Raw genomic sequence first — 26,242 nt, forward strand, 5'->3', positions numbered from 1 at the left:
ATTGCTCAAAACAACAAGGTACTACAAAAGGACTGGCTGGGAAGCCATCAGAGAACACATCAAAGATGCTCCCTGGACAGATATCTTCTCTCTTCCTGCTGAACAGTGTGTCAATGAGACAACTGAATGGTGCAAAGCAGGCATTGAAGTATGTCCCCACACGAAAGTATTATAGCAAGCCTCACTCACTCCCATTCTTCACTACAGATTGTGCAGCTGCCATTGCACAAAGCCAGCATGCATCTGGCCAGTTCATACATCCTAAGTCAAATACAAATATGCAAAAATTCATGTATGTTAGAAAATCATTGTATGAGAGAAATAGTGACAACAGAAAGAAAGATTGCTGAAATAATCAGGGAATGCATAAAATCGCAAAAGATAGGAATTCAAGATTTCTGGAATGTAGTGAATAAAGGGCAATCCGTAATTCCTCCACTATCCAACAACCAGAAGGTCGCGTGCATGGCAACTGAGAAGGCGAAATTGCTTGCCCGGCGATTTGCCTCCAGGCAACAAACTCCCTCCCAAATTTCCCTATGCGGACTGAAGCCACACTAGATGATGTGAAAATCACCCCTTTTCATATTCACGAGCAATATGAATTGGAACAAATACATTGAGGACATTGCAAAGGCTGCTGCAAAGAAGGTGGGCTCCCTCTATCAAGCTAGAAGACCACTTTACATTTGAGTGTATCCTGTACCTCTACAAGACCACCATTCGCTCATGCATGAAGTATTGTTGCCACATCCGGGCTGGTGCATCAACCACTAGCCTCTCCTTCTTGGATAGGATCCAAAAGGAGTTTTCAATCTAATAAGTTCCACTTTCTTAACTAAGTTCCAACCCCCCGTCCCATCACTGCAATGTTGCATCTCTGTGCCTGTTTTACAAATATTTTAATGGAATGTGTTCTGATGAACTCATTACACTTGTGCCCCCTTGACGTATATATCCCCGATAAACTTGCTTAGCAACAAAATCTCACCCTTTCACTGTTAAGGGCCTAAATGCCAGAAAGTTTTCTACTCTAATAATTTCTTCCCTCAAACACTATGGAATTCCTTTCCTGCTACCATGACTGTACTGATATGCAAAAGTTTAAATGTAATGTAAACCAATATCTTGTTAATCTTTTCTAGGCATGGTCCCAAATAGTAGCCCCTTACATCCAAGTGGTGATATGCCTTGTTAGGGGCGAGCATGGGTAAAAAAAAAAAAAAAATAATAATAATAATTTTAACGGTAAATGATTTTGCTGTTTGACATAATTTTAATGGTAAATAATTTTGCTGTTTGACAATTTTAATGGCAAATGATTTTGCTGTTTGACAATTTTAATGGCAAATGATTTTGCTGTTTGACAATTTTAATGGCAAATGATTTTGCTGTTTGACATCATTTTAATGGCAAATGATTTTGCTATTTGACATAATTTTAATGGCAAATGATTTCAATGTTTTAAATAATTTTAATGGCAAATGATTTTGATGTTTGACATAATTTTAAATGCATTTAATTTTGTGTTTAAGTACTGTGAATATTTCATCAAAACATTGATGGATAGTTTTGCTAGTTTGTCGAAAAGAAAAGGTTGATAAGTGATACTCAAAAGTGAGCAGGCAACGATCTAGATTGCAAAAGAGAAATGCCCTTTAAGCGACCTGCCAAATAGGGTGTACTAACAACAAATATTGGATTTTTGGCTGGAATAAAGAAACAATAGTCTGGTCTCCTTAATGACAAAAATTAGACTCAACAAAAAAGAGAATGACAGAACCTGAATATATAAGCTTGGAATCATCTATCATCCTCCTACTTCCATTCCTGACCATAAGTATCAGTTGCTCATCTTCACTCACGTTGGCTGCCATATTTTCCAAAGTTGAGCACATAAGACATAAATATCACTCCTATCTTTCTCATTTTTTTTTTTTCTCACAATTTTTTGCTTTTTTAAAATTAATCTTTTTTAATCCATGACGATAAGAAACATTTTTCTGCTTTATCAAAATTCGTGGAAAGACTTTAATCATTTGTTTATCTCATTAATTTTTTTCGTGGAAAATAATAATTTATTTTCTTTAATATGTCATTTTAACTTTTCTTATTAAAACAATTAAAATAAAAACATTGTTTATTTTTTTTTTTGTTTTTGTTTTCAGTAAATTTGTTCTAAAAAAATTGTCATCCATTGTTTTATCATTTAAGGAAATACGACCAACAGGAGAAGTGTAATTCAGACTGTTCAATATGGAAGTCTTTTGGTTCCATTGTACTATAGGGACCATTGAAATGTCCCTTGTTTCGGTTGGGTTTTGCTCGCATTTTGAATTAAATTGATCGGTGACCATGAATATTTTTCTTGAAGAGTGATGTTGTCAGGATAAAAAGATTGGTTTCTGGTTAACCACAGAACCAGTTTCAAACCCTTCCTATTATGCTTTTGAAGTTTTTTTTTTTTTAACTAACCTGTTTGGAGTACAGGGAATTGAATGCTTGTGGTGAGGTCTCTTTCAGGCTTGGTTTGTCTTGAAGTGATTCTATCTTTGTCTCCGTTTTTATTATTATGTCGTCTACAAGTTTTACTATTTCCTATCGTAATATCTGAGGTCTCAAGTTAAGCTTTCCTGCTGTTCAGTTCTTTCTCTGGAGCAAATCTTCTCACATCTTTGCTGTTTGTGAAACTGATCCAGATGCTTTTATTGATAGGAACAATCTACATGTAGACATTTACTTTTTGTCTGCTTAGACTCTTCCATGGATTGACGTTATCTTTTCTTTTTTTTTTTTCTTTGCAAGAATTTCTCTATTGCATGTATTCCCAGTCTTGAGTGTCCCTTTATCATGTTCTTTTTTTTTTTTTTTTTTTACATGGAGTTCACCACTTATCAAGGCCCAATGGCCACTCAAGGATAAGGGTTATTGTGTGTACAGTAATCAAAGGGATAGTGTAGCAATAGTATTGGAGAATTGGTAAGGTGTCATTACTTAGGGGGGGGGGCGGTTCATCAGGAATTTGTTTGTGTTGGACTTGAAGACATCCGGGTTGAAGTCGGGAGGGAAACAGGCAAGCGGAACAGAGTTCCACAGGCGTGCAGTTCTAAGAAAGAAGCTTTGTTCATGGTATCTACGTTTTGACTTAATAACTGTTTTGTTATTCATGCTATATTCAGCGGTATTGATAATGCATTGCCGCTTCATCCATCAAGCTCTGTCTTTGTCTTTGGTGATTTTAATGTCCATCGTTCTAACTGGCTACCCGGCTCTACTCACACACAGCTAGCTGGTGAAATCTGTTTTTAATTTTTCTCTGTCTCATGACTTGTCTCAAATCATCACTTCTACACATGCTTTCCTCATAACGACCTTCATTAACCATCTTTACTTGGTCTTTGCTCGCTTCTGTTCCTAACTCATGTTTTATTTCTTCTTCTTCATGGGGTTCTTCTGATTATGCTGCTGTTGATATTGAGGATGATTTTTCTGTGAAGACTTCTGTTCATTGTCCCTTTCATAGGAAGACAATTAACTACAAGAAGGCTAATTGGGATGGGCTTTGCAGTTTCCTATGCGGCATTTCATGAGGTCCTATCTTTGGTATGTCTCCAAATGATGCTGCTAAAGAGATTATTGATTTCTTGTTGGAATTGAAATCTTTATTCCTCATCACAAATTTCAAACCAGACCATTCTCCTCTCTGATTTTCATCTGTTTGTGCTTCTGCTATTGCCCATCTTAATAATTACTTTGATCAGTATCTTCGTGATGGTTCTGAGGATCCCAGACAATCTTATAGAAAAGCTAACAATTCTTGCAAGAGAGCAATCTCTGAGACTAAGTCTAGCTATGCAGTTTGATTTTATGCATTGATGAAATACTACTGATGTTATATTTATCCTGAGACAAATGCAAGAGAAGTATCTTGGTAAGAAGAAGAACCTTTATTTTGCTTTTGTGGATTTGGATAAAGGTTTTGGTAGAGAGCTAAGAGATATTGTCTGATTGACTTTGCATAAACTAGGGGGGGGGGGTGGCAAGTAGTTGGTGAAGGTCGGTTTGGCTTTAATGTTAAAGTTAGAATAGAGTATTAATAAAATAAGAAAACGACAATATAAAAATATATACTGTATAGAGATTTATTCATTTATTCAATAAGGATGATGCATCAATTAGGGTTGTAGGTTAAGTAAAGTGAGAATAGATTAAGGATCTCTATTGAGATGTTCAGATTTCTTAACTGCTTTTTTTTTTTTTTCTAAATCTTGATTAATATCTGGCTCATAAAACCATTCAACATTAACATTAAAAAAATGTCCCTGTAATACATGTTCATTACTGGAAATGTCAATATTTGTTATAGCTTTATAATAATAATTAGACAGGCTCCTTCAGTCTTTGATAGACTATGGATAACCATGAAGGGGTGCCTGCGTGTGAAATTTTTGTGGCAGAAGGTGCGCAATCTCTGACCACACCTCTCCTGAGTTGATATTGTTAAATACCAGTGGCAAGTGAAGTTTATGTTTAGGATGACCGGAAACAAAATGCCGAGATAAGCAGAGAACACATACAACACCTAGAATTTCTAAATGGTCACCCATCTGGTACTAACAAGGCTCAACGTTGCTTAACTTTGGTGATCTGATGAGAACCGGTGTGTCAACGCGATTATGCTGTATACAACAATAATAATAATTACTAATTGTTGGATATAAGTAAACATTCTTAGTAAAAAAATGTTCTAGACTGTTCATTAGGTAATTTGGTTCTTGTATATTTGTCCATCTCCATTTGTTTATCTTATATTTGTTATCACATTAGATTCAACTTAATGCTGACCAAAATCCAAAGTTCTTTTGGGTTTGCATGAAACCTCAATCAGGCTTAAACTGATATATAGTTTAAAAACAGAAAATGAAAGCATATTAACCAGTATTTACAGGAATCATCATTCAAATTAGTATATAAGTCAATCCCGCAATTTATGCTTTAGTTTAACAAACATTTTGATCACAATCTTTTGCAATTTAAAAAAAAATACAAATACTTTCAGCAAAAGTTTTTTTATTTTTAAAAATTCAATATTACTTTTTTCTTTTTTCTTCAGCTCGTCATGTTTGTCAGAGTTGTGACTGATGTTCGAGAAAGTCGAATGATCATCCATCGGATAATGTCAGAAGAACCGTGTGTAGTTGGTTTTGACATGGAAGGGGAGCGTTTCACTTGTTATGATGGCCAGGTGACCATCATCCAACTTTGTGATATCCATTTGAATGTCTATTTATTTGATGTCCTTACAAATAAGGATCTCATGACTCAAGGAGATCTACTAAAATTACTTTGTTCCAATCACGTCAAAAAGGTTTGTATCCATTTATATATATATATAAATATATTTATATAAAATTGGTTGAGAGATTTCAACGAGAGAAAAATGTTTATTTAAATAAGAAAGGTCACCAACAATTGCTATGTATTTTTTAACATTATGCTATTATTCTATGTTTTAATTTTTCATATAAAAAGGTACCATATTTAGATCATTGTAATAATGTTTTGAAATGATTGAAATATTTTTTTACGTGTTTCAGACGTTCTGTGTAGCGTCCTCTTCAGAAATTATTCAAAGTGTAAAATATTTAAAATATATTTAAGATGTGTTCAGAATGTATAAAAGCATTTTCGCAGTCCATTTCGGTTACATGTTTCCCGAGCAGTGGAAATGTCTGTAAATAACACCAAATGTCTTCATGGGTGTGTTCCACTCCTATCCTTCTTATTGGGGTCAGACTATGATCATTCCTGTGTTTTGCTGTATATATATAAATAATTTTTATATCTGTACAAGATAAAAACTACCTGCCATCTGACAGCTATTCTTCTAATTCCAAAGGTTCTTTTTGAATGTATAACTTATATTACATATCTATATTATGGTTCTCTTTCTTTGTCTGTCCATTCCACTTTTTCTTGGGAACTACTGATCCGATCTGGCTGAAATTTTGTATAGACCTTTACTAAGGTACAGTGAGCTAAATATTATGGTATCTGTTCGATACACAGTTAAGTATTAGTAGTAATGTATTTAATGCAAAAATGAGGATAAACTCAACCATATTCAATTCCCTTATTACTGTGCTATGTGGTCCCAAAGAAATATGGAGGGAGTTTTTTATGATAAAGGTCAAAAACTCATGATTTTTTTTTAAAATAATGTGTAAATATTTAACTACTTCTGACATGTCAATTAAGTAGATATCATTGCTTTTACTTGAAATTGACAGAAAAAGTCAGTAGATATAATTGTTTTTTTTAATTGATTTTTTTGTTTTCCAAATTTTTTAATTGATTTTTCGTTTTTCAAATTGTTTTTTTTAATTGATTTCTTTTTTGTTTTCCAAATTTTTTAATTGATTTTTTGTTTTCCAAATTGTTTTTTTTTTTAATTCATTTTTTTTTCATTTTCTAAAGTTCATTATTGCTAGTGTAGTTGCTTCGACTCTTTTTACCCAAAATTCTAAGCTTTTTAATCTATGACTAAAAAAATATTCCAAGGTTGTGAGTTTTCTAGATTTTTGCTTAAATCACTATTTTTTTTTTTTTTTTTTTTTTTTAAAGATTTTCTACAAAGTCTTTAGAACCTTATTTCCTTATATTTTGTCACTTTTTGCTGGATGTTATTTTTCTTTTTCTTCCTTTTTCTCTTTGTCTTTCTTTCTAGTTTCCTGCCCCCCCTTCCTTTCTCTCGGTCTTATCTTGCTTTCTTTTCCCTTTCTCTCTAAAAACTAAAAAAAAAAAAATGTTAAATTTGCCACGAAAGCCAAGTCTTCAAATGAAACACGTAAGGGAATTAGATGACTTTGGTTTCATCAAATACTAACAGTTCCGCCCATCTTTGCTCAGGTCCTATGTACTGCTCATAAGGTTATGTGCATATTTATATATTAAAAAATGTGAATATGTAAAGTAATGCCTTTCTGTATAATAGTCTTCCTTAACTACCATAGAGAAAAGACAGACAGACATTTTCACTTTTATAGATAGATAGATATATAGATTGAATGCAATATATAGTAATGATTTAAAAAGTATAAAAAAATGACTCATGTGTCACCAGTGAGAATCGAAACCAAAACGTTCAGCTCACGATTTATTTTGCCTCTGCCGTCAATGACTGGGCTATGAAAACAAGTTTACTGTAAGGCTAAAAATTAAAACATGAACTAATAGCTACGTTATGCATTCGTAATGCCAGCGTTCGACCTTCACCTGGCAAATTTCATTTTTTTTTTTTAATTTTCACACTTTTGCACCGATTTTTCCGGGCTAAAAACCAAATATAAAGTTTTGCATGGGTTCAAATACCTTATATATGAAGTTTCATGTGTGTAGATCAAAAAACTCTAGGAGTTTGGTAGGCAAAATTTGTTAAACAAAAATATATACGTATACATAAATATATATGGAAACAATTTTGTGTTTACTATAAACTTTTTACGCAAATATTATGCAAGTATAAATTATGTAGAATATCTGCATGCATATAATTACACATAATAGTTAACTAAAGGTGATCATCCCATAAGAAAACCAAAAGAACTAATAGGAAATTAATTAAAATGAATGTTTAAAAGAATATGCAAATTAGCTAGATCTTTTGCTAGTGAATGCAATTCTACAACCCATATATAAGAAAACTGTGTTTTCTTTTTAAATAAATAGAAAATAGGGTTTTTAATATGAATATCAATGCACACAAAAGAAAAACGAATTTATAGAAGATAGAAAACACTGTACTAATTAAAGGGATGTAATTCTATTTAGATAAATACAGCTACCTCCCCTATTTTAAGATGGCAACTATTTGAAAATAATTCTGACCTGGACAGAATATTTTCTGGAAAAAGTTCAATCTAATTACATGTTATTTTTCTGGGTAGCACGTTGCAACAATCCTCGTAAAATAAAACTGACAACTATTTTTTAGAAAGAAAACTATTAATAATGAATGAATGATAAAGTGACTTGCTTTACATTATGAATTTAGATGAAATATTTCACTTAGATATCAAATTGTTTCTGATAGAAATTACTTTGACATTTCTTTATCCAATTGTAAATGTTTTATAATATTTGCATGATTTGAATGTTTCATTCAAATTTTGGGCTAAAACTTGATCTATATGGTAGTGGTGGGACGATTAATCAGAATTGTTAATCGTAAGAATTGTGTATTTTGGGGGAAATCGGAATCGTATCGTTAAAAAATACCTTAGATTTATGATTCTTTCATTACGATTCTCTCATATTTTTAAGTTGAACTGTTTGTTTGAAGTGAGATTATGATAAAAACGTCATAGAACTTTTCATAACATATTTAACATGATATACAAGAATTTTATTAACTACTTTAAAGGTAATCTTTATTTATCTTAATGAGTTTTCTTATTCCGTCACATACATAAGCACTGTCTGTCTGTTTCGAAACTTTGAGACTCATGATTGGTTATCTGTTTGCACTGTTGTGAAACTTTAGGGGCCGTGAGGTAACATTGTTTTCATTTGTGGGCAAAGTTTATTTATGTATAAAACAGCCTAACTACGTTAAGCCCATGAAAAAGTTGATGAAAACTTAATCCTTAGAGAAAAAAGATTTTACAGTGCTCTTATTGAGAGTAAATCACGTTAAAAATCAGTGGTTTTTCCAACTCGTGACTAAAAAAAGGAGGGGGGGGGGCTTATTTTTTGGCAAGGTTTTGTTTTTTTTACCGACAGTCTTCCATTAGTAAATGAATGAAAAATCTTATTAGTAAATGAAAAATATCTAGTCAACCTTTATATATTTTTTAAAATAAAACAAGCAAAGTCAAATTATTTAAACAATAAAAAGTTTACTAGAACAATGCGGTAAGTGAATTTAATTCTTTTTTCTTTTAGAAATTTACATTTCATTAAAATATTCTGCGAATGAAGCAATTAAACATTTCTTTTGTAACTTCTTTGTACAAAAAAAAAAAATGTGAAAAATTTATTAAAAAAGTTTAACTTTTTTTTTTTTTAATCCTTTGAACCCAAACTTTGCAAACTAATTAGTCACTCAGAGCCGTTCAACTAAAAGACTGTAGGGGCTTGGTCGACATTCACTGATGCCTGGTATCACAGTCGTGATGTGAGCATAGGTAAATGTTTCCCAACCCCTAACAAAAAATAAAAAGGTTGTCAGAAACAGCATTAAGGTGGAGGAAATTTTGAAAGTTCAATAAATGACTTTTATTCAACAATAGAAATAAATAATAACCAAAAATTTACTTTTTTTTTGTATAGAAATAGAGGTAAATTAAGGCATTGAAATAAGAATAAACATTAAAAGACAATAAGTATATAATTATATAATAAAAATATATAATTATATAATAAAAATATATAATTAAACCAACGGTAAATGTTACCTTACACTACAACAGGACACCGATCACTCTAATTTGTTTTTTTTAGGGGTATTCAAGGTCACTGACAACGAATCTGATAATCAAACCCGCCGCAAATTTACCGTTTGCATGGTATGAATCCCTAAACCTTGGGACTATTTTGTGCCATTTCACCGCCTTCGGTAGTGTTTTTCTTACATGATACGTTCGTGTGCGAATTGGCGTAGTGAGGTGTCGTAGGAATCTTTAAGCGGTCATTTCAAATCATGTGGTTTATTTATTTATTTTTTTTCTTATGTAGTTTTAATGCTTTCTAATTGATCTAAAAAAAAATAATAAAGTTTTCACGAACGGTTTACAAAAACATAACCACCAAACATATTTTTATGTTTTTCATTCTTTTTTGGGGGGGGTATTCAATTATAGGACTTGTGTAGTTTAACAGGTACTTCTGCAGTTTAATTAACCGTTTTTCCAGAAAAACGGTTGATTAAACTGCAGGAGCACCTGTTAATGGAATACCCCCCCCCTAAAAAAAAAGAAAAAAAACATAAAAATGTGTTTGGTGCTTATGTTTTTGCAAACTGTTCGTGAAAACTTTATTTTTTTGATCAATTAAAAAAGCATTAAAAACTACGTAAGACAAAAAAAAAATGAACCACATTTGTTTTTTTTTTTTTTTTTTAACTTTCTTATTAGAAAGATTCCTATGTGATGTGATAAGACACTTTACTATGCCCGTTCGGACACGAACGTGTCATGTAAGTCCCAAGGTCTAGCAGTTCATACCATGCAAACGGTAAATTTGCGGCGGGTTTGATTATCAGATTTATTGTCAGTGACCTCGAATACCCCTTAAAAACAAATTAAAGTGATGATCAGTGTTCTGTTGTTGTGTAAGGTAACATTTACCAAACGAATTTGTTTAGATTTAAAGAATAACATTATTGTTAAAAATATTTTTTAAAAGTCAAATAAATAAATAGGAATAATTTGAGACGATTGAATATAAAAGGTTAAAAATTTAATCAAAGATTATTATTTTTAAATTTTATTTAAAAATAATAATATTCTAGAAAGTGGAATAAAAATCAGTTAGCGATTGAAGCTGTAAAAAAAAAATGTTAAATTTTAAAGAGTTATCGAAGATAAAGTGAAAATAAAATAAAAAAATGAATATCAAAAGATAAACAAAACATATTATTCCCCTTGAAATTTGATGTTATTGTATTTTTGTTGAATTAATCATGACTTACTTTTTCTTTATATTTTTTTTTTGATATAGAATAACTCCTGAAATTGATTGTTATTAATTTCATGGTGCATGTTTAATTCATGGTTAGAATGTTTGTTTTGACTTTTATCTTCAATGAAAAAAATCAAATCGTTTTCGAAATTCCCTTAATTGTATTTCCACTTTTTCGCTGTATCAATTTTTTTTGCTACACAAAAACTTTCGATTATCTAATGATATATTTGAAAACAACAATATCACGGGAATTGGAATCGTACTTGGTATCGCAATCGTTAATCAACATTTTCCTGGAATCGGAATCGTAAAAAATTTAGGAATCGTCCTAACACTACTATAAGGATTTAGGATCAAAATCTAAATATATCAATAATTGAGTAAATTTATAAGTATCGCTTTGAACATTATCTTAACAAATAATTATAGTCGTATAATAGTTTGGTAGTTTGGTTCAATTAATAATTTAATACGGTATAATCATGTTGACATGCCGGTTCTCATCAGATCACCAAAGTTAACACTGAGCCATGTTCAGTACCAGATAGATAACCATTTGGAAACACCAGGCGCTGTATGTAGGAGGATATCAACACCTCTCTGCAAGAATTGCAAAAGCATAACATCATCTCCCCTGATGGGGATATGCAAGTGACTGGGAACAGCTTGTGAATTCGATATTCCCATGACACTTTCTCCATCAAAGCAAGCCGATTCAACTCACCAAGGATGAATACCATTTCGTTTCGGTTCAGTACCGTGATAATTTAATAACCAAATAATGCTGTCATAATTAAATTAACTTTTAATTTAAAAATTTTTTTATTTTATTTTAGATTTTTTTTTTTCTCTGAACTCTATAATCGTGTATATCAAATTGAATTTCAATTGGATATTGTTGTTAATACATATTGCAGAGTTCGCACAGACTCCAAAAGACTTTGAATTTGGAGCTTTTTCTTGAAAAGGCCTTATTTTTATTATTTTGAAAAGCTCTTGAAAATATTAAAAACTAGCCTGGCGTTGCCCAGCATTTTCCGGGTGTTTGGAGGTGTGCGTTGAGCAAAAAAAAAAAAAAAAAAAAAGGGTGGTAGTAGGCAGGCAGACTTGAACCCGTACCACGAAGGAGGAAAAGAAAGTGAAAGAAAATCTGACGTCTTAGCCGATGTCTTCATAACGTGACTGGAAGTCAAAAACGTTGAAATTAACCAAAGTCAATCCAACACTGATGATGACTTGCTAAAATGTCGGCGAAAAAAAAATCAAGCCTTCCTTGTACAAAACAGCCAAGTTTAGGGTGAAGGAATTAATGTTTTTGGCCAATCTTTTGATATTTTTCATCCGAAGGGTCAAGCTTCAAAACAGTACTGATCTTGTGAAAATCCGTCGCCTCTGTCAAAAGTTTTTGCGAGACATACAAACATACATACATACATACACACATTTAAACAGACAGGTGACATTTATATAATAGACTAGCGGGGGTACCTGGCGTTGCCCGGGTATTTAGAGGTGTGTGTGCTTGGGGTGGGGGAGGTAAATCAAAACAAAAGAAAAAGCGAAGTAATAACCCTGTTTAAATATTATTAAAAAAAATAATAAACAAACGTGATGCAAACGAACAAGGTTAAAATTTCTTAAAAACGAAAACTAAAAAAGAAAACGCGAACATGATGGAAAAAAAAAACGAATGTGATGCAAAACGAACAATGTTAAAACTTCTTAAAAAAATCTGAAAAATAAAAAGAAAAAAAACAGCGAACGCGAAAAATGGCATAAATAACCTTGTTTCACTATTAAAACTGTAGTTGTGTGTGTGTTGGGGGGGGGTAGATGGAAACTAAAAGTAATAAGCCTGTTTAAATATTAAAAAAAAACGGACAAAAAAAAAAAACAATGAAAAAGGTTTTGGGACGGAGGTAGGCTCGAACCCAAAGCCTTGAGGTTAATAGTCTTATGACATAGCATAACCCCACGAAGGCAGGGACTTTAGAGAGTTGAAAGTAAACGTTTAAAAACCCTGGTGGTTTTCTAGGTCAAATATCATGCCATAAGCAGCAGTAGCAGAGAAAACAAATTCACAGCGCAAATTTTGTAAGATAAAAGTGGCTAAAATAAAGGATTTTTACAACATCGTTTTGTGTTTAGATATTATCATCTTGATAGCATATAAAAAGTTATAAGAATGAGCAAGCAAGCTGAGAAGCACCCGGAAAAAAGCCTTTGCCGGACATATAGAAAAAAATGCACACTCACACATTTTCGCTTTTATATATGTAAATGTCTTAAAAATTGTATTCTTTATGTCCAGTAAAAATTTATTTCAGAATATTGAAAATAAAATCATAAAATCAAAATAATTACGATTAAATTTAAAAAAAAATATTAAGATAATATTAAAATATTTTTTAAATATTAAAAATAAAATAAAAATAAATACATTCTTCTGAAATTGCATTGTTTTGGTATTGTCGATACAAGAGTTATGCCCCTTTATCACGAAACTACCTGATGATATTTATATATACTTGAAGTAAAATTCAAAATTAAAACAAACGCAGTGTAGACCAGACCACAATTGCAGGGTTCTATGGACAAATTTATCTTTAGTTGACCTTTGACAACTAAATATTTTCATTCACTAGCTTAATAGAAAAGTTACTAGCCAAACCCATATGATTTTTGGAATATGACATCTTTATTCTGTGACAAGTATGTACATCATAAGACTTTTTCTTTTTAAATAAGTGTAATTCTAAATGTGCACCAAATTTTATGTTGAGACTTGAATGTATAAACATTCAAATTTCTTCAGAGGTTTTTTACCTTCATTTAAAAATAACAAAAAAAAGAGTATATTGTTCTATTAAAACTTTTATTGTTTAAATAATTTGAATTTGTTCGTTTTTATTAAAAAAAAAAAAAAAAAAATGGTTGGAAAGACATTTTTCACTCAGTAATGAGCTTTGGAAGATTGTCAGTGAAAAAAAAACACAATTGCCAAAAGATAAGCATTTTATCATTTCTAGTCACCGCTGAAAAATCACTCGCAAATGCGACTATTTCACTCACAACATAAAGCTCTGAATGGGAAAAGCAACAGTATGAATCATGCTTGGTTGCCCAAATATAAGTGGGTCAGAGAATGTAAATATGGCCTGAAAATGATGCAGAATTACTGAATGAGACAATAGTGGAACAGTGAGCTTAAGTTGTAAATAATTGACAAGTTTTGTTGCGTGTCATTATCGAGAACGTTGTCTAAATAACTGTGTGACCTTTTAAAACCACTACAAGAAATAGATAAACGGAAGTGACTTTTCCTGTTGTCAATTACTAAGTTTTTTTTGGTTTATTATATCATTTTTCATATATCAAACTTTATTTTGAAACTTAAGTTTTGTCCAGAGAAGGCCTTGAAAAGTCCTTGAAATCTGCATGAACTCTGTATTGATTTGAATTTCTAATTTTATTTATCAGTCTGACAAATTGATTTGCTTTTTAATCATATTGAAACTTATCAGCAAAGTTAATTTTGTGATTTTTTTTTTTTTTTTTTTTTTTTTTTTTCAGATTGCACATGATTGCCGACTTGATAGTGGCGCCCTCTACAAGCATTACAATACTGTCCTCCACAATGTTTTTGATACGCAGGTAAAAACCTTTTCATGTAATTTAAATCATCTTTGTTTTATTTTTTTTATTAAAAATAAGTTATTCAAAAATATTATCATAATTTCAATTATAAATATGAATTCGTACTATTTATGTGCTTTAGACTATTTTTCTCATCTTGAGTGTCATTTTTTACAATATTTTGGTCAATGTAACTTCTGGCTTTCTTCAGATGTATCTTGTTGTATCTTTCTTTTGAACTCCGTAATCTACACAGATTTTCAAACAGAGTCCTTTATTTAATCCACGAGAAAGCACACACTCATTTCGGACGCCATGACTGAGTAGAAGTCTTAAGAAATTCATAATTGTATTTTGAGTATCGCCTGCGCTGAGATTTGAACCTTTAATCTCCAGGGGAGTGTAACTTTACGACTGAATTTTACCAAGTACTTTAACCAGTAAGCCACGGATCTTTGCGGGCCACAATGACTTGTTGGCATAGCTAAGTACTTGGTAAAGCTTATATGGACTGAAACATTGTGAAACTAACACCCAAAATGAGAACACTAGTCCGAATAATCCAAGCAATATGAATAATCAATCCTCATCTCAAAAATTCAGAAATCTAACACAAACATGAAATAAACGTATTATTTGAATTCTTTGGAATACTGTTCTTATCTTGAGTGTCATTTTAACAATATTTTGGTTGATGTAACCTCCAACCTTTTTCAAGTGTATCTTGTTGAACTCAGGAATGTTTCTGTTAAACTTAGGAATTTGAATGAAATTTCGAATGGAATGCTTTATTTACTTTACGGGGGTAGCATGCTCTTGTTCTGTCAGCCATGACTGGATAGAGATCCTAAGTAATTTGCAATTGTAGTTTTCGGTTGCCTATGCTGAGAATTGACCCTTCAACCTTCAGGAGAATATCGCTTTTACTATTGGTTTTTCGAAGTACTCTAACCATTGCACTACAAATCGTTGTGAAACGAAGCGCAAAATAAACATTGTGAGATTGCCATAAAAATAACCGGAATCGATTCTGTATATAACTTCTATTGTTTAATGATATTGTGACAGCTTTGATTATAATTTATTCTTCATTTTGTATTTCAGATGGCTCATATTCTAATTAATGTGAGAAATGGAAGCGACAGTTGGTGGGACCCAACACGCGCTTCTTTAAAGACTCTTTGTTGCTTGTACAATGTTCCTTTAGTGGTATCACTCAAAGACTCAGTAAAATACTCAATGACTCAAAATGATTCCTTCTGGTCCGAGCGGCCGCTTACCAATCGTATGATCAACTATGCTGCTGCTGATGCTGCACAACTTATTCCTTTATACCGCAAGATTTTCTCGTGAGTCTTGATTTTTTCCCTTTACTTTTTTCCTTTCTTTTTCCCCTTTTTCTTTTCTTTTTCCCTTTCTTTTCTTTTTTTCCATTTTTCCTTTTTCCTTTTTTTCCTTTCTTCCTTTTCTTTTCCCAATTTTTTTCCTTTTCCTTTTCTTTTTCCTTTTCCCATTCCTTTTCCCATTCCTTTTCTTTTTCCTTTTCTTTTTCCTTTTCTTTTCCTTTTCATTTCCCTTTTCTTTCTTTTCTTTTTCCTTTTCTTTCTTTCCTTTTTTTTTCGTGTTATCTCTATTACATAATTACACTAACACACCAGTTCTCATTAGATCACTTGGTGCTATCAGATAAGGTGGTCTGAAGATATTTGCTTCCTGATTTGAATACGCCATACATTGATGTTGTTTATTTTCTTTCTCTTTGAAAACTCAATCATGTTTTACAAAACCAAAAATAAAAACAACCCTCCCTTTTTCCCCCCCTTTTCTTTTGCCTAGTTGGTAGGGCACAAGATTATGTCAGCTGCTCTACTACAGAGAATAAATGTCTCTCAATACTTGTTAGCCATACACGACGAGCTTGTGATGTTTTGGAAAAGGATTCTGGTAGTTAAGCAGATTATGAATACTGCTGCCATATCTGGGCAGAAGCTGCTAAAAACAGCCTATTCTGCCTTGACAGAGTACAAAATAGACTTCATGGCTTAGTGGGGGATGCCCTTTTCTCTTCCCTGCAACCTCTCTCCCACAGAAGAAACGTTGCGAGCCTATCCTTGTTTTATCGTTATTTCCATGGCAGGTGCTCGTCTGAACTCCAATCTCTGGTCCCCCCTCGCCAATCTTTCACGAAAAACACCCATCTAGCTGAATCCACTGTCAAAAATTTCCCCCACTCTTTATCTGTGCCTAAATCAAAACGTAGATTCCATGAAAAAAAGCTTCTTTCTTAGAACTGCCTAGGATGGACCCCTAAGCGACTCCAGCATTAATATTGAGGGCCTCTGATTTCTGCCCATCAACCACTACTCTTATGAGCCTATTGGAGAGAAATGATTTCATGATCGAGAAAACATTTCCAGTTATACCTTAGCCGGAAATCTTGTGAAGTAGGCTCTTATGCCAAACCTTATCGAAGGCCTTTGATATGTCAAGAGAAATTGCCCTAGAAAGGAAGCCTTTGTCACGAGATTCGCTAATCCTACGAGATATAACAGTTAGCACATCTGCTGTAGATCTCGCAGAACAGAAACCATATTGCATGTCACAAAGAAGGTTATTTCTGCTGAGGTGGTTGACTACTTCTCTATTTAATATGGATTCCAGCAGCTTACTCATGACACACAGGAGACTTATTGGTCTGTACTGAGAGAGAAATGACTTATCACCTGACTTCTTAAATACAGGGCATACTGATGAGGTTTTCCAAGGTGTTGGGAAGCACTTCTCTTTAAGGCAACGCTTAAAGAGTTTTCTAAGTAGGGAGGCAAGTTCTGGTTGTAGCTTTTTCAGCACTATGATTGGAATGCCATCAGGGCCAGTTGCTTTACTGGAATCAAGTTTCTTGATTAGCTTTGCGACCTCACACACAGATATTTGCATGTTGCAGAGTGTGTTGTCCGTTATAGGAGGAAATACGGGGAGTTGATGGCCTTTGTCGCATAGGGTAGAATTAGCTGCAAAGTTCTTGGCAAATAGTTTGGCCTTATCTGATGCTGACGAGATGACCTCAGGTCCATTGATGATGGTTGGGATAGAACGCATGCTTCTGTTCAGGATCCTGTTTGCTATTTCCCAAAACTGGTGAGAACCAAGCCGCTGCTCAGCTACTTTGGATTTAACGGACTGAGCATATAGCTCTCTTGCATGTTTTATTACTCTTTTGCAGTGGTTGCTGGCAGTCCTGAAGGCAGCTTTAGTCTCAGTGCATCTATTACGTTGGTAGCTATGGAAAAAGTGATTTCTGTGCGCAATGGCAGCAGCACATTCTGGGGAGAACCATGGCTGGCTGTTAGGTTTTTTGTTGGAATTTTTTAGATGGTATGAATTAGTCTATGCCTACAATTAGCCATTCGGTCAGGTCTGATACTATGGAGGACACATCTTTTTTAAACATGGAATGCAGGGGTAGATAAGATATAAGTATACGGAAGCTATCCCAGTCAGCCGTAGAGTATCGATACACAATACCGTGAAGAGGTACATCTGAAGACTTATTGCATTTCATTTTTATCTTAACTTATACAACCGAGTGGTCGGAAGATCCCAGAGGAGACAGAACGGAACTGGAACATAGCTCAGGGGAAGTTGTGAGAAAAAGGTCTAGAAGGCTAGCATACTGACCGGAAGTGTCGGGCATTCGGGTGTGTTCATGAACAATCTGGATGAGGTCATAGGCAATGGCAAAATCATGACAGAACCTCCCCTCATCATCTGTCTTGTTAGAGTGGGTCAGCCATTCCGCATTGTGAACATTGAAGTCACCACAAATGTAGATGTTAGCTGAAGGGTGAGCAGACAGGATGTGGTCAATTTTTTCAGATATACTCTTAAGGATAGTAACCCCGCTATTGTGGGGGCAATAGAGAGCAAATATAAATGCAGTGGTGTAAGCAAGTGCAACTCGGAAGCACATATAAGGTAAATTAGGGTCTTCTCTGGAGATATCCCTACCACACGGAAAGCCATCTTTAATGTAGGCACATATTCCAGGTCCATGGCGATCTTGGGGGTCAGATTTAGATGTTAAGTTAGAGTATCCTTTAATTATGAATTCGTCAAGGAAAATGGTTGGCCTTATGCCAGTTTCGTTAAGGAAGAATATGTCTGGTTTCGTCTCCTGTAATTGGGTTTCAACCTCTGGAAGGTTGGAACGTAGACCTCTGATATTGGAGAAGGAGACATGGTAGTAGGGGGTCTACGTTGGAGGATGGGGTTCTAGGTTTACATGTGTTATTTTTCTGGAGATATTTCATGTTGAAGATTGGGATTTGTGGAACAGGTCGACAGACTTGGTTAGAGCAGGAAAGAGAGGGAAAGTAAGAGAGAAACAGAGAGGAAATTTTCTTTAGGAAATTTATTTATTTATTTTTTGTAGCCATGATAAGGTAAAGCCGTAACAATTACCCACTAGTATGGCATCGAGAGGCCCCACTAGAAACTACTGCATGGTCCAGAGTCCATTCACCAGATGGCAATACAGCAGCCCCAGTATTTTGCACCTGCTGATAGGACGGCCTCCTTAGTTATTAATCCAAGGTTCGGGTCCCTGACTATCAGGCGGATAACGTCAGCCCAGATGAAACGTTTACCTCCAGCACCCTTACTAGTGACATGGCCACAAGGATATACAAAGGAACAGAAAATTTCCAACATCTCAGGCTACTATTCACAAAGTACTGTCGTCCTGGAGAGCAGCTTTTTCTTCACCCTTTGTCAGAAACATCACTCATTGGAAATGAGGACTGAGACAAATAAGGTGAAGCGAGAGTAACTAGAGCTGCCGATAACGCATTCACAATGTGTTGTCTACTCTCTATTTAAAAAAAAAAGAAAAGGGGGGGGGGGGGTAAGGACTTATTAATATTTACTTAGTATAAGTCCGTCGATCTAATTCGAAATTTAAGATATTTGAAGATAAATTCCCCTCCCATAATTATGAATGAAATGAAAATGGAATAGATTACTGTAATTTCCGTTTAAAGGTGTTAAGCTCTTCTTCTTCCCAAGAGACACTTCAAAAGAATTATAATAATGACAATTTAGCACTGAAATATTTTTAAAAATGCTGGTTGGGAGTTTCCACATGTTCAGATATTCATTAAACTTATTTCTTCTTTGCCAAAAGGCACCACCATCGCGTTGGAAGGTCGTCCATTCACTGGCACTTGCCATTTGTGTTTCGGTGCTTATGGCGGAAGGGGTGGACAACGGGTCACGGTGGGTGAGATGTTTTCGTTTATATTTATAGAAAAAGTAAGCAATAATCCTAAAACTTTTTTTTTTCTCGGGGTGGGGAGGGAATATTCTAGACATTTTGCATTTAATGGCTGACTGGAATAAAATATATTAGACAAAATTAATTCAAATAAACAGTATAATAATGACAATTTAGCACTGAAATATTTTTTTAAATATTAGTCGGGAGTTTCCACGTGTTCAGAAACTTATTTCTTCTTTGTAAAATGGCACCACCATCGCGTTGGAAGGTCTTCCATTCACTGGCACTTGCCATTTGCGTTTCAGTGCTTATGACGGAAGGGGTGGACAATGGGTCACGGTGGGTGAGATGTTTTCGTTTATATTTATAGAGAAAGTAATCAAGTGCTTTTAAAGAAGAAACTTTGCTGGTTCAGCCATGCTGTGCACCGCAACGCAGGAACGTTTATTCACAAAGCAATAGTTCTAGAATCATTCCAAAATTGGCAAAGACGCCCAGGAAACCAGCTAAAGACACAATTAAAGTTAAGTCGGGGATGGCTTAAATAACTTATCTGTGGATGGATGTTTAGAAAGATAAAATATTATTTTTAGTAGGATCAGAGCATACGTCAGTCATGATACTGCATATCTCCACTTGATATTTGATTTTGCCTAGTCAATTTATATTTATTATTATTGTACTATGTTTTTTGCAATAAAACAATTTACTTTGCTTAAGTTCCTTTAAAAAAATATTTATTTTGGCCTGGAAAATTAGTAAAATCAAGACATTTTTTTTTTTTTTTTGAATTATGACCTAAAGAGAAAAAAATCATTAATTTAAAAAAAACTTGGTGCTTATTTAGAATTAAACCTATTTTATATATGTACTAGCAAAAGTACCCGTCGTTGACTGGGTTCAAAAACAGCCTACAGAAAATGGACTCTGATTTATGAAAGTATGATAGGTTATGAAAAGGAAGGGGTGTAAATTTGGGTTGAATTTGGGGGTATCAAAACCAAAGCAAAATATGATGAAAGTAAAAATAAAATAGATAAACCGAATAATTTATTATACCATACCTGTTCACACTGAAACACTTATCACAATATTCTGTGGATCTATATTAAAAAACCTTGTTAAACTTTGTGACATATTTTCATTCTATGGAGGTCAGGTGTGAACGAACACCCCATAATTTTATTATACCATATTTCTTCAAACAGAAACATAATTATCGAAGTATACTTACACAAATAGATATGAAAAGTCTTTATTAAAGTTTGTACCTATTTCCATTCTATGGAGGCCAGGCGCGAACGCAGACCAAACAATTTTATTATACCACCCCTATTTAAGTTAAAATATACTTATCAAAGTATTCTTATGTACATCTATATCAAAAACACTTGTAAACGTTTTTTTTTTAAATTTTTCATTTCCATAGTTTGTGGACCAGGTGCGATCGCAGACCCCACAATTTTAATGAACCACTGTTCTGACAGATCAAACATACCCATTCCTGTGTCTCGATACAGCTTCTATCATTATATGTAATAAGTTTTTTAAAATAGTCAACCATATAGGAGCCTATTCGTGACCAGACACACACACACACACACACACACACAGACATTCAGCTTTATATTATAGATAATATATATATATATATATATATATATATATATATATATATTATGTATTTACCTATCATAGAATGAAGATGTCATATTCCAAAAATCATGGAAATTGATCAAGTAGTTTTCTTTTTAACCAAGAAAATTCAATTGTATAAGCGAGGCATGTTTTGAACATGCATATTTTATCAATAAGGGGGAAACCACTCAATTCAAACTATCAAGATAAAAAACAGCCTTGTAGTATAAAATTTACTATTAAAATCATTAAAAAAAAGTGATTTTCTATATAAAAAAAACTACTTGATCAATTTATATGATTTTAGGAATATGACACTTCATTCTGTGGTGGGTATGTACATCATAAAGATTTTTCTGCAATTTGTTTACTTTTTTTCAAAAACAATTTAAGTGTAGCTGCTTTAACTATCAGATGAATAATTATATTTTTTCACTGAATAATAGACTATTCCGTACTAATGTTTGACTAAGTGGCGAAGGTTTAAATTAAGGCTAGTCAATCAAAAAGAGATGGGATGATTTTTTAAAATATTGGCGAAAAAGCAACCCTGCCCCCCCCCCCCCCGCCGCTCCTTGTAGAAAAGTGCCCAGTTGAGGGTGAAGGAATTAATGTTTCCAGCCAATTTTTCGATATTTGTTGTCCGAAGGGTAGAGCTTCAAAACGATACCGATCTCGTGAAAATCCATCGCTTCTGTCGAAAGTTTTAGGCAGACATACAAACATACATACATACATTTAAACAGACAGGTGAGATTTATATAATAGACTAGCGGGGGGATACTCGATGTTTGCCTTGGTGTTTAGAGGTGTGTGTGCTCAGGCGGGGAGGGGGGGGTAATCAAAATATAAGAATAAGCGAAGTAAATATTTCTAAATATTAAAATGTTAAAACTTAGAAAAATCGAAAAAAACACCCCAACGTAAGGCAAACGAACGATGTTAAATGTAAAAATCGGAAAAACAAAAAATGAAAACAGAAAAACGAACGTTAAAACTTCTTTAAAAAATGTGAAAAATAAAAACCAAAAAAAAAACACTGGCTTAAATAACCCTGTTTCAATATTTAAATTTAAAAAATTGAAAAAAAAAGGCACCTCAGACCACGATTCGAACCAAAAACCTTTAGATAATGACCCTGTGCGCTAAGCAACTGAGCTAAGATGACGTTGACGAAATTGGATTGTTTTTTTTTTAATTTAAACTAAATCATGTTCTGACGTCATTTGTGCATGCGTAGAAGCGAACTTGTCATGAGAGGACGGTTTTTGGAAGTTTAAAATGATACCGATCTCGTGAAAATCCGTGAGCCGTGTCGAAAGTTTTTGCGAGACATAGACGATGCCCGGGTGTTTTGAGGTGTGTGTGGTTTTGGGTAAATCAAACTAAATTAAAATAAAAAAAAACTTTTGGTAGATGAGTATGAGGATCGAACCCGAATCCTTGAGGCAAAGTTGGAAATTAAAGTGTGAAAAAAAAAAGTGCGACGTTAACCAGTGGGCCACCGCGACATACAACGGAGACACGTTTGAATTTATTTATTTAATGATTAAAAACAGGTGTCCGCAATAAAAGTTAACTCTGCAGCTTCCATTTGACCTAATTAAGAAGGTCAAATAGAAGTCATGCAGTTAACTTTTGCTGCGTGGCAGCATTTGGGTTTGTTTACTAAAATTTAACTGTTTTTTCCCCAACAGATGTTGGGGAGGGGGAAACCAGCTCCCAATTGTCCAGATTGAATAGCAATTGTCTGATATACAACGTTAATCAAAGCTGATTGCTTCTGGACGTTTCCCGGCACGATGCAGAGAACGTTAGTAACTTTGAATTAGTTTCGCTTTTTATACGAAAAAGCCCAATCAACACGCGAGAAGCCAAAATAGCAATAATTTTGTAAAAATCGACATAAATAAATCTATACGCTACATATGTTCTCAAATCGTAGATATTATTATCTACGGCCTATATAAATACTTCTAAGCGATCGTACCCCCCCCCCCCCAGAGCGTGTGCGAGAAAAGCCTTTGCGAGACATACACAAAATGGTCACACACATTTTGCCTTTTATATATATAAACTAGCGGGGGTACCCAGCGTTGCCCGGATGTTTGGAGGTGTGTGTGCTGTTAAATAAAAAAGAAACTGGGGGGGGGGGGTAAAAGTTGGTAGGATCGAACACGAAGCCCTGAGGCGAAGTTTGAAAATAAAATGTGAAAAAACATGAACCGTTCGGCCAGCCAGAATGAGTTACTGAAAGATGTTTGAATTTATTTAAATAAGAACCAAATTGACAGGTGCCTGCACAGAAGTCGTCGAACGTGACGACAACGACATAAGCAATAGCTATTCAGCAAATGAGGTCAATGACCAGGTTTGTTTGTTATAAGCAGAATAAAAAAAGAAAACATAAAACGAACGTTAAAACTTAAGTGGGGGGGGGTAATCAAAACATTAAAAAAAAGACACAAAAAAACTAATGTAAGGCAAATGAACGATGTTAACTGTAAAAGTCGAAAAAACAAAAAAGAAAACAGAAAAACGAACACGTGAAAAATGGCTTAAATAAGCCTGTTTCGATATTAAAATTTAAAAAATCGGTGGGTACCCGGGTATTTTTGGGTGTGTGGTCGGGGGTGGATAAGCAAAGTAAAAAAAAAAGACAGAAAAACGAACTTACATGAAAAATGGCTTAAATAACACTGGTTCAATATTTAAATTTAAAAAATCGAAAAAAAAAAAAGAAAAGACATCTCGCACCACGATTCGAACCCAAAACGTTTAGATAACGAACCAACGCGCTAACCAACTGAGCTAACGCGACGTACATGAAATTTAGTCAGTTCTTCAACTATTTAAAGTAAATCAGGTCATGACGTCATCTGACGCATGCGTAGAACCAGTCGTCGTCACGAGGGGACGGTTTTTGTTGACCCCCTCCTGTCGAAAATTGTCGATTTCGGGGTAAAAAAAATTAACGTTTTTGGCCAACTTTTTAATATTTTTCGTGCGTAGGATGGGGCTTCAATATGATACCGAGTTTTGTGAATTTCGTTGTGTCTGTCAAAAGTTTTTAGCGGACACACAAACACACATGCAAACATACATACATACACACATTTTCGCTTTTATATTTATAGAAGATAACTTAATTTGTAAATTTCATGCAATAAACTATATAACAAGATCACAGTGTAGTATCTGTTCTGATGTTGCACTTCACTTTTTCTGTCCTTGGTCAGTCGAGGAGAAATCCTTCATGACTGAGACAATTTTTATTTTTGTTCCTATCCAGAGTGCCCCTTTTTGGGGGAGCTGGATTTTCCCCACTTTAAAAAGTGACCTTGTGTCTTATTCTGCCCTCGTGGGGAGGTAAGTAAATAGGAACATTATACATGGCTTACACATAATTATTGAAAACTACAAGTACATTACTGAATCTCGTCTAACACCGAGTAAGTAAAACTTTTTCCGAATAATATTGTTTTATTCTATCATTTTCAGGCTTCTTTCTGAATCGGATCGTGATTTAATGTGCCAGCTGAGTAAGGAGCAAATCTTCACAATGATAGATGGAGAGTGGGTTCGCAGCATCCAAACTTTTCGGAAAGGCCAAGAACTTCATGAGAAGCTGAAACAGAATCCAGATCTTCCTTTAAGTAAACAACAAAGAAAATCGTTAAATCGCTACAGACATTTAGTCTCTCTTCCACAATCTCCACTTGCTCAGCCCACCCTGAGGTAAGGAGGCAAACGGAAACTGTGATAGATTTGTCACTTAGTACCATTTCATTTACGATTATCTTTCTTTTCGTTATAATTATCATTATTTCATAAACTGAAAGGACTTTTTATTTTTCGAGGATTGCCTATTTGGGAAAATTCATGGTTATTGTCCAAAATTAAAGCTAATTAAAAAAACAAAAATACTGAAAAATCTTTATAATATTCATGTTTGTCATGAAGCAAAAAATGTCATATTCTAAAAATCATATAAATTGATGAAGTAGTTTGCTTTTTTTTATATATATAGAAAATCATGTTTTTTTTTTTATTATTATTTTAATAGTAACTTGTATTCATTACAAGGCTGATTTTGTTCTCTGTAGTTTAAACTGAGTTGTCTCTCTTTATTCGAAACATGGCAGATCAAAACAATTGGCACTTGTACAGTTTAATCAAGACATGAAAATATCAAAAATAACGTTATATTGTACATACCCGTTTTGAACTGAAGCTCTCTGAAAAAAAATTTCACTTAATTTGATCGAGTAGTTTTTTTTTTTTTTTACAGCGGAAAAACACGTTTTTATGAGAGTGCATTGAAGGCAGACATCTTGGATTTGTTTTAAATTTTTGTTTGGAGTTTAGAAGCGCCACAGGGAGATAACTCCAGTTAAAGCGCCGACACTCCCTCCCAATCTTTATTACTAGCTTTTCTTCCTAAAAGTCGAACCTTTTGCTCGGTATCATAACAAATTGTTTTTTCACTGTAAAACAAAAACTACTTGATGAAATTAAGTGAATTTTTTTTTCGGAGAACTTCATTCCATAACGAATACGTACAATTTAAACTTTTTTTGATATTTTCATTTTTTGATATCTTGATTAAACTGTACAAGTACCAAACAATCTCTCGTTTACTGACAAATTTGATTTTTTTTAAAAAGAATAAAAAAAAAACTACTTGATCAATTTCTGTGATTTTTGGAATATGACACTTTCTTTTGGCCATGAGTACATTATAAAGATTTTTTTGTACTTTTGCTTCTAATTAGGTTGCATTCTCGAGAAGCACCAAATTCATTAATCTGATAACAATGAAACCAGCTGTTTTTTTATAACTGAAACAACTTTATAAAATATTTTACTGTTTTACACACACATGCACACACACTTTAATCAGGTAATTATTTGTCAGTTCCTCCACTCTTGAAATGGCTTTGCTTTATTGTGAACTCAAAAAACTGACATATTTCATTGCTGCATATTTTTTTTTAAATCAAGGCGAGG

At 33.6% G+C, this 26,242-nt stretch overlaps 1 protein-coding gene and 1 pseudogene across 1 annotated transcript in view; one reads left to right on the plus strand and one right to left on the minus strand.

The window, feature by feature from the left end:
* Positions 1-25,156, plus strand: part of LOC145280016 (piRNA biogenesis protein EXD1-like) — a 28,457-nt gene extending 3,301 nt beyond the window's left edge. Inside the window, exons 2-5 of the mRNA XM_080131657.1 lie at positions 5,114-5,368; positions 14,257-14,337; positions 15,424-15,668; positions 24,734-25,156. Coding sequence (XP_079987783.1) covers positions 5,114-5,368; positions 14,257-14,337; positions 15,424-15,668; positions 24,734-24,974 — 822 coding nt within the window. The 3' untranslated portion in view covers positions 24,975-25,156. The remainder of the gene's footprint in view (positions 1-5,113; positions 5,369-14,256; positions 14,338-15,423; positions 15,669-24,733) is intronic.
* LOC145280425 (5S ribosomal RNA) lies at positions 4,571-4,687 on the minus strand (annotated as a pseudogene).
* Positions 25,157-26,242: the final 1,086 nt, after the last annotated feature.

The sequence above is a fragment of the Euprymna scolopes genome, chromosome 7, assembly GCF_053919585.1.
Source record: "Euprymna scolopes isolate OS-2025 chromosome 7, ASM5391958v1, whole genome shotgun sequence".
Classification (NCBI taxonomy): Eukaryota; Metazoa; Mollusca; class Cephalopoda; order Sepiida; family Sepiolidae; genus Euprymna; species Euprymna scolopes.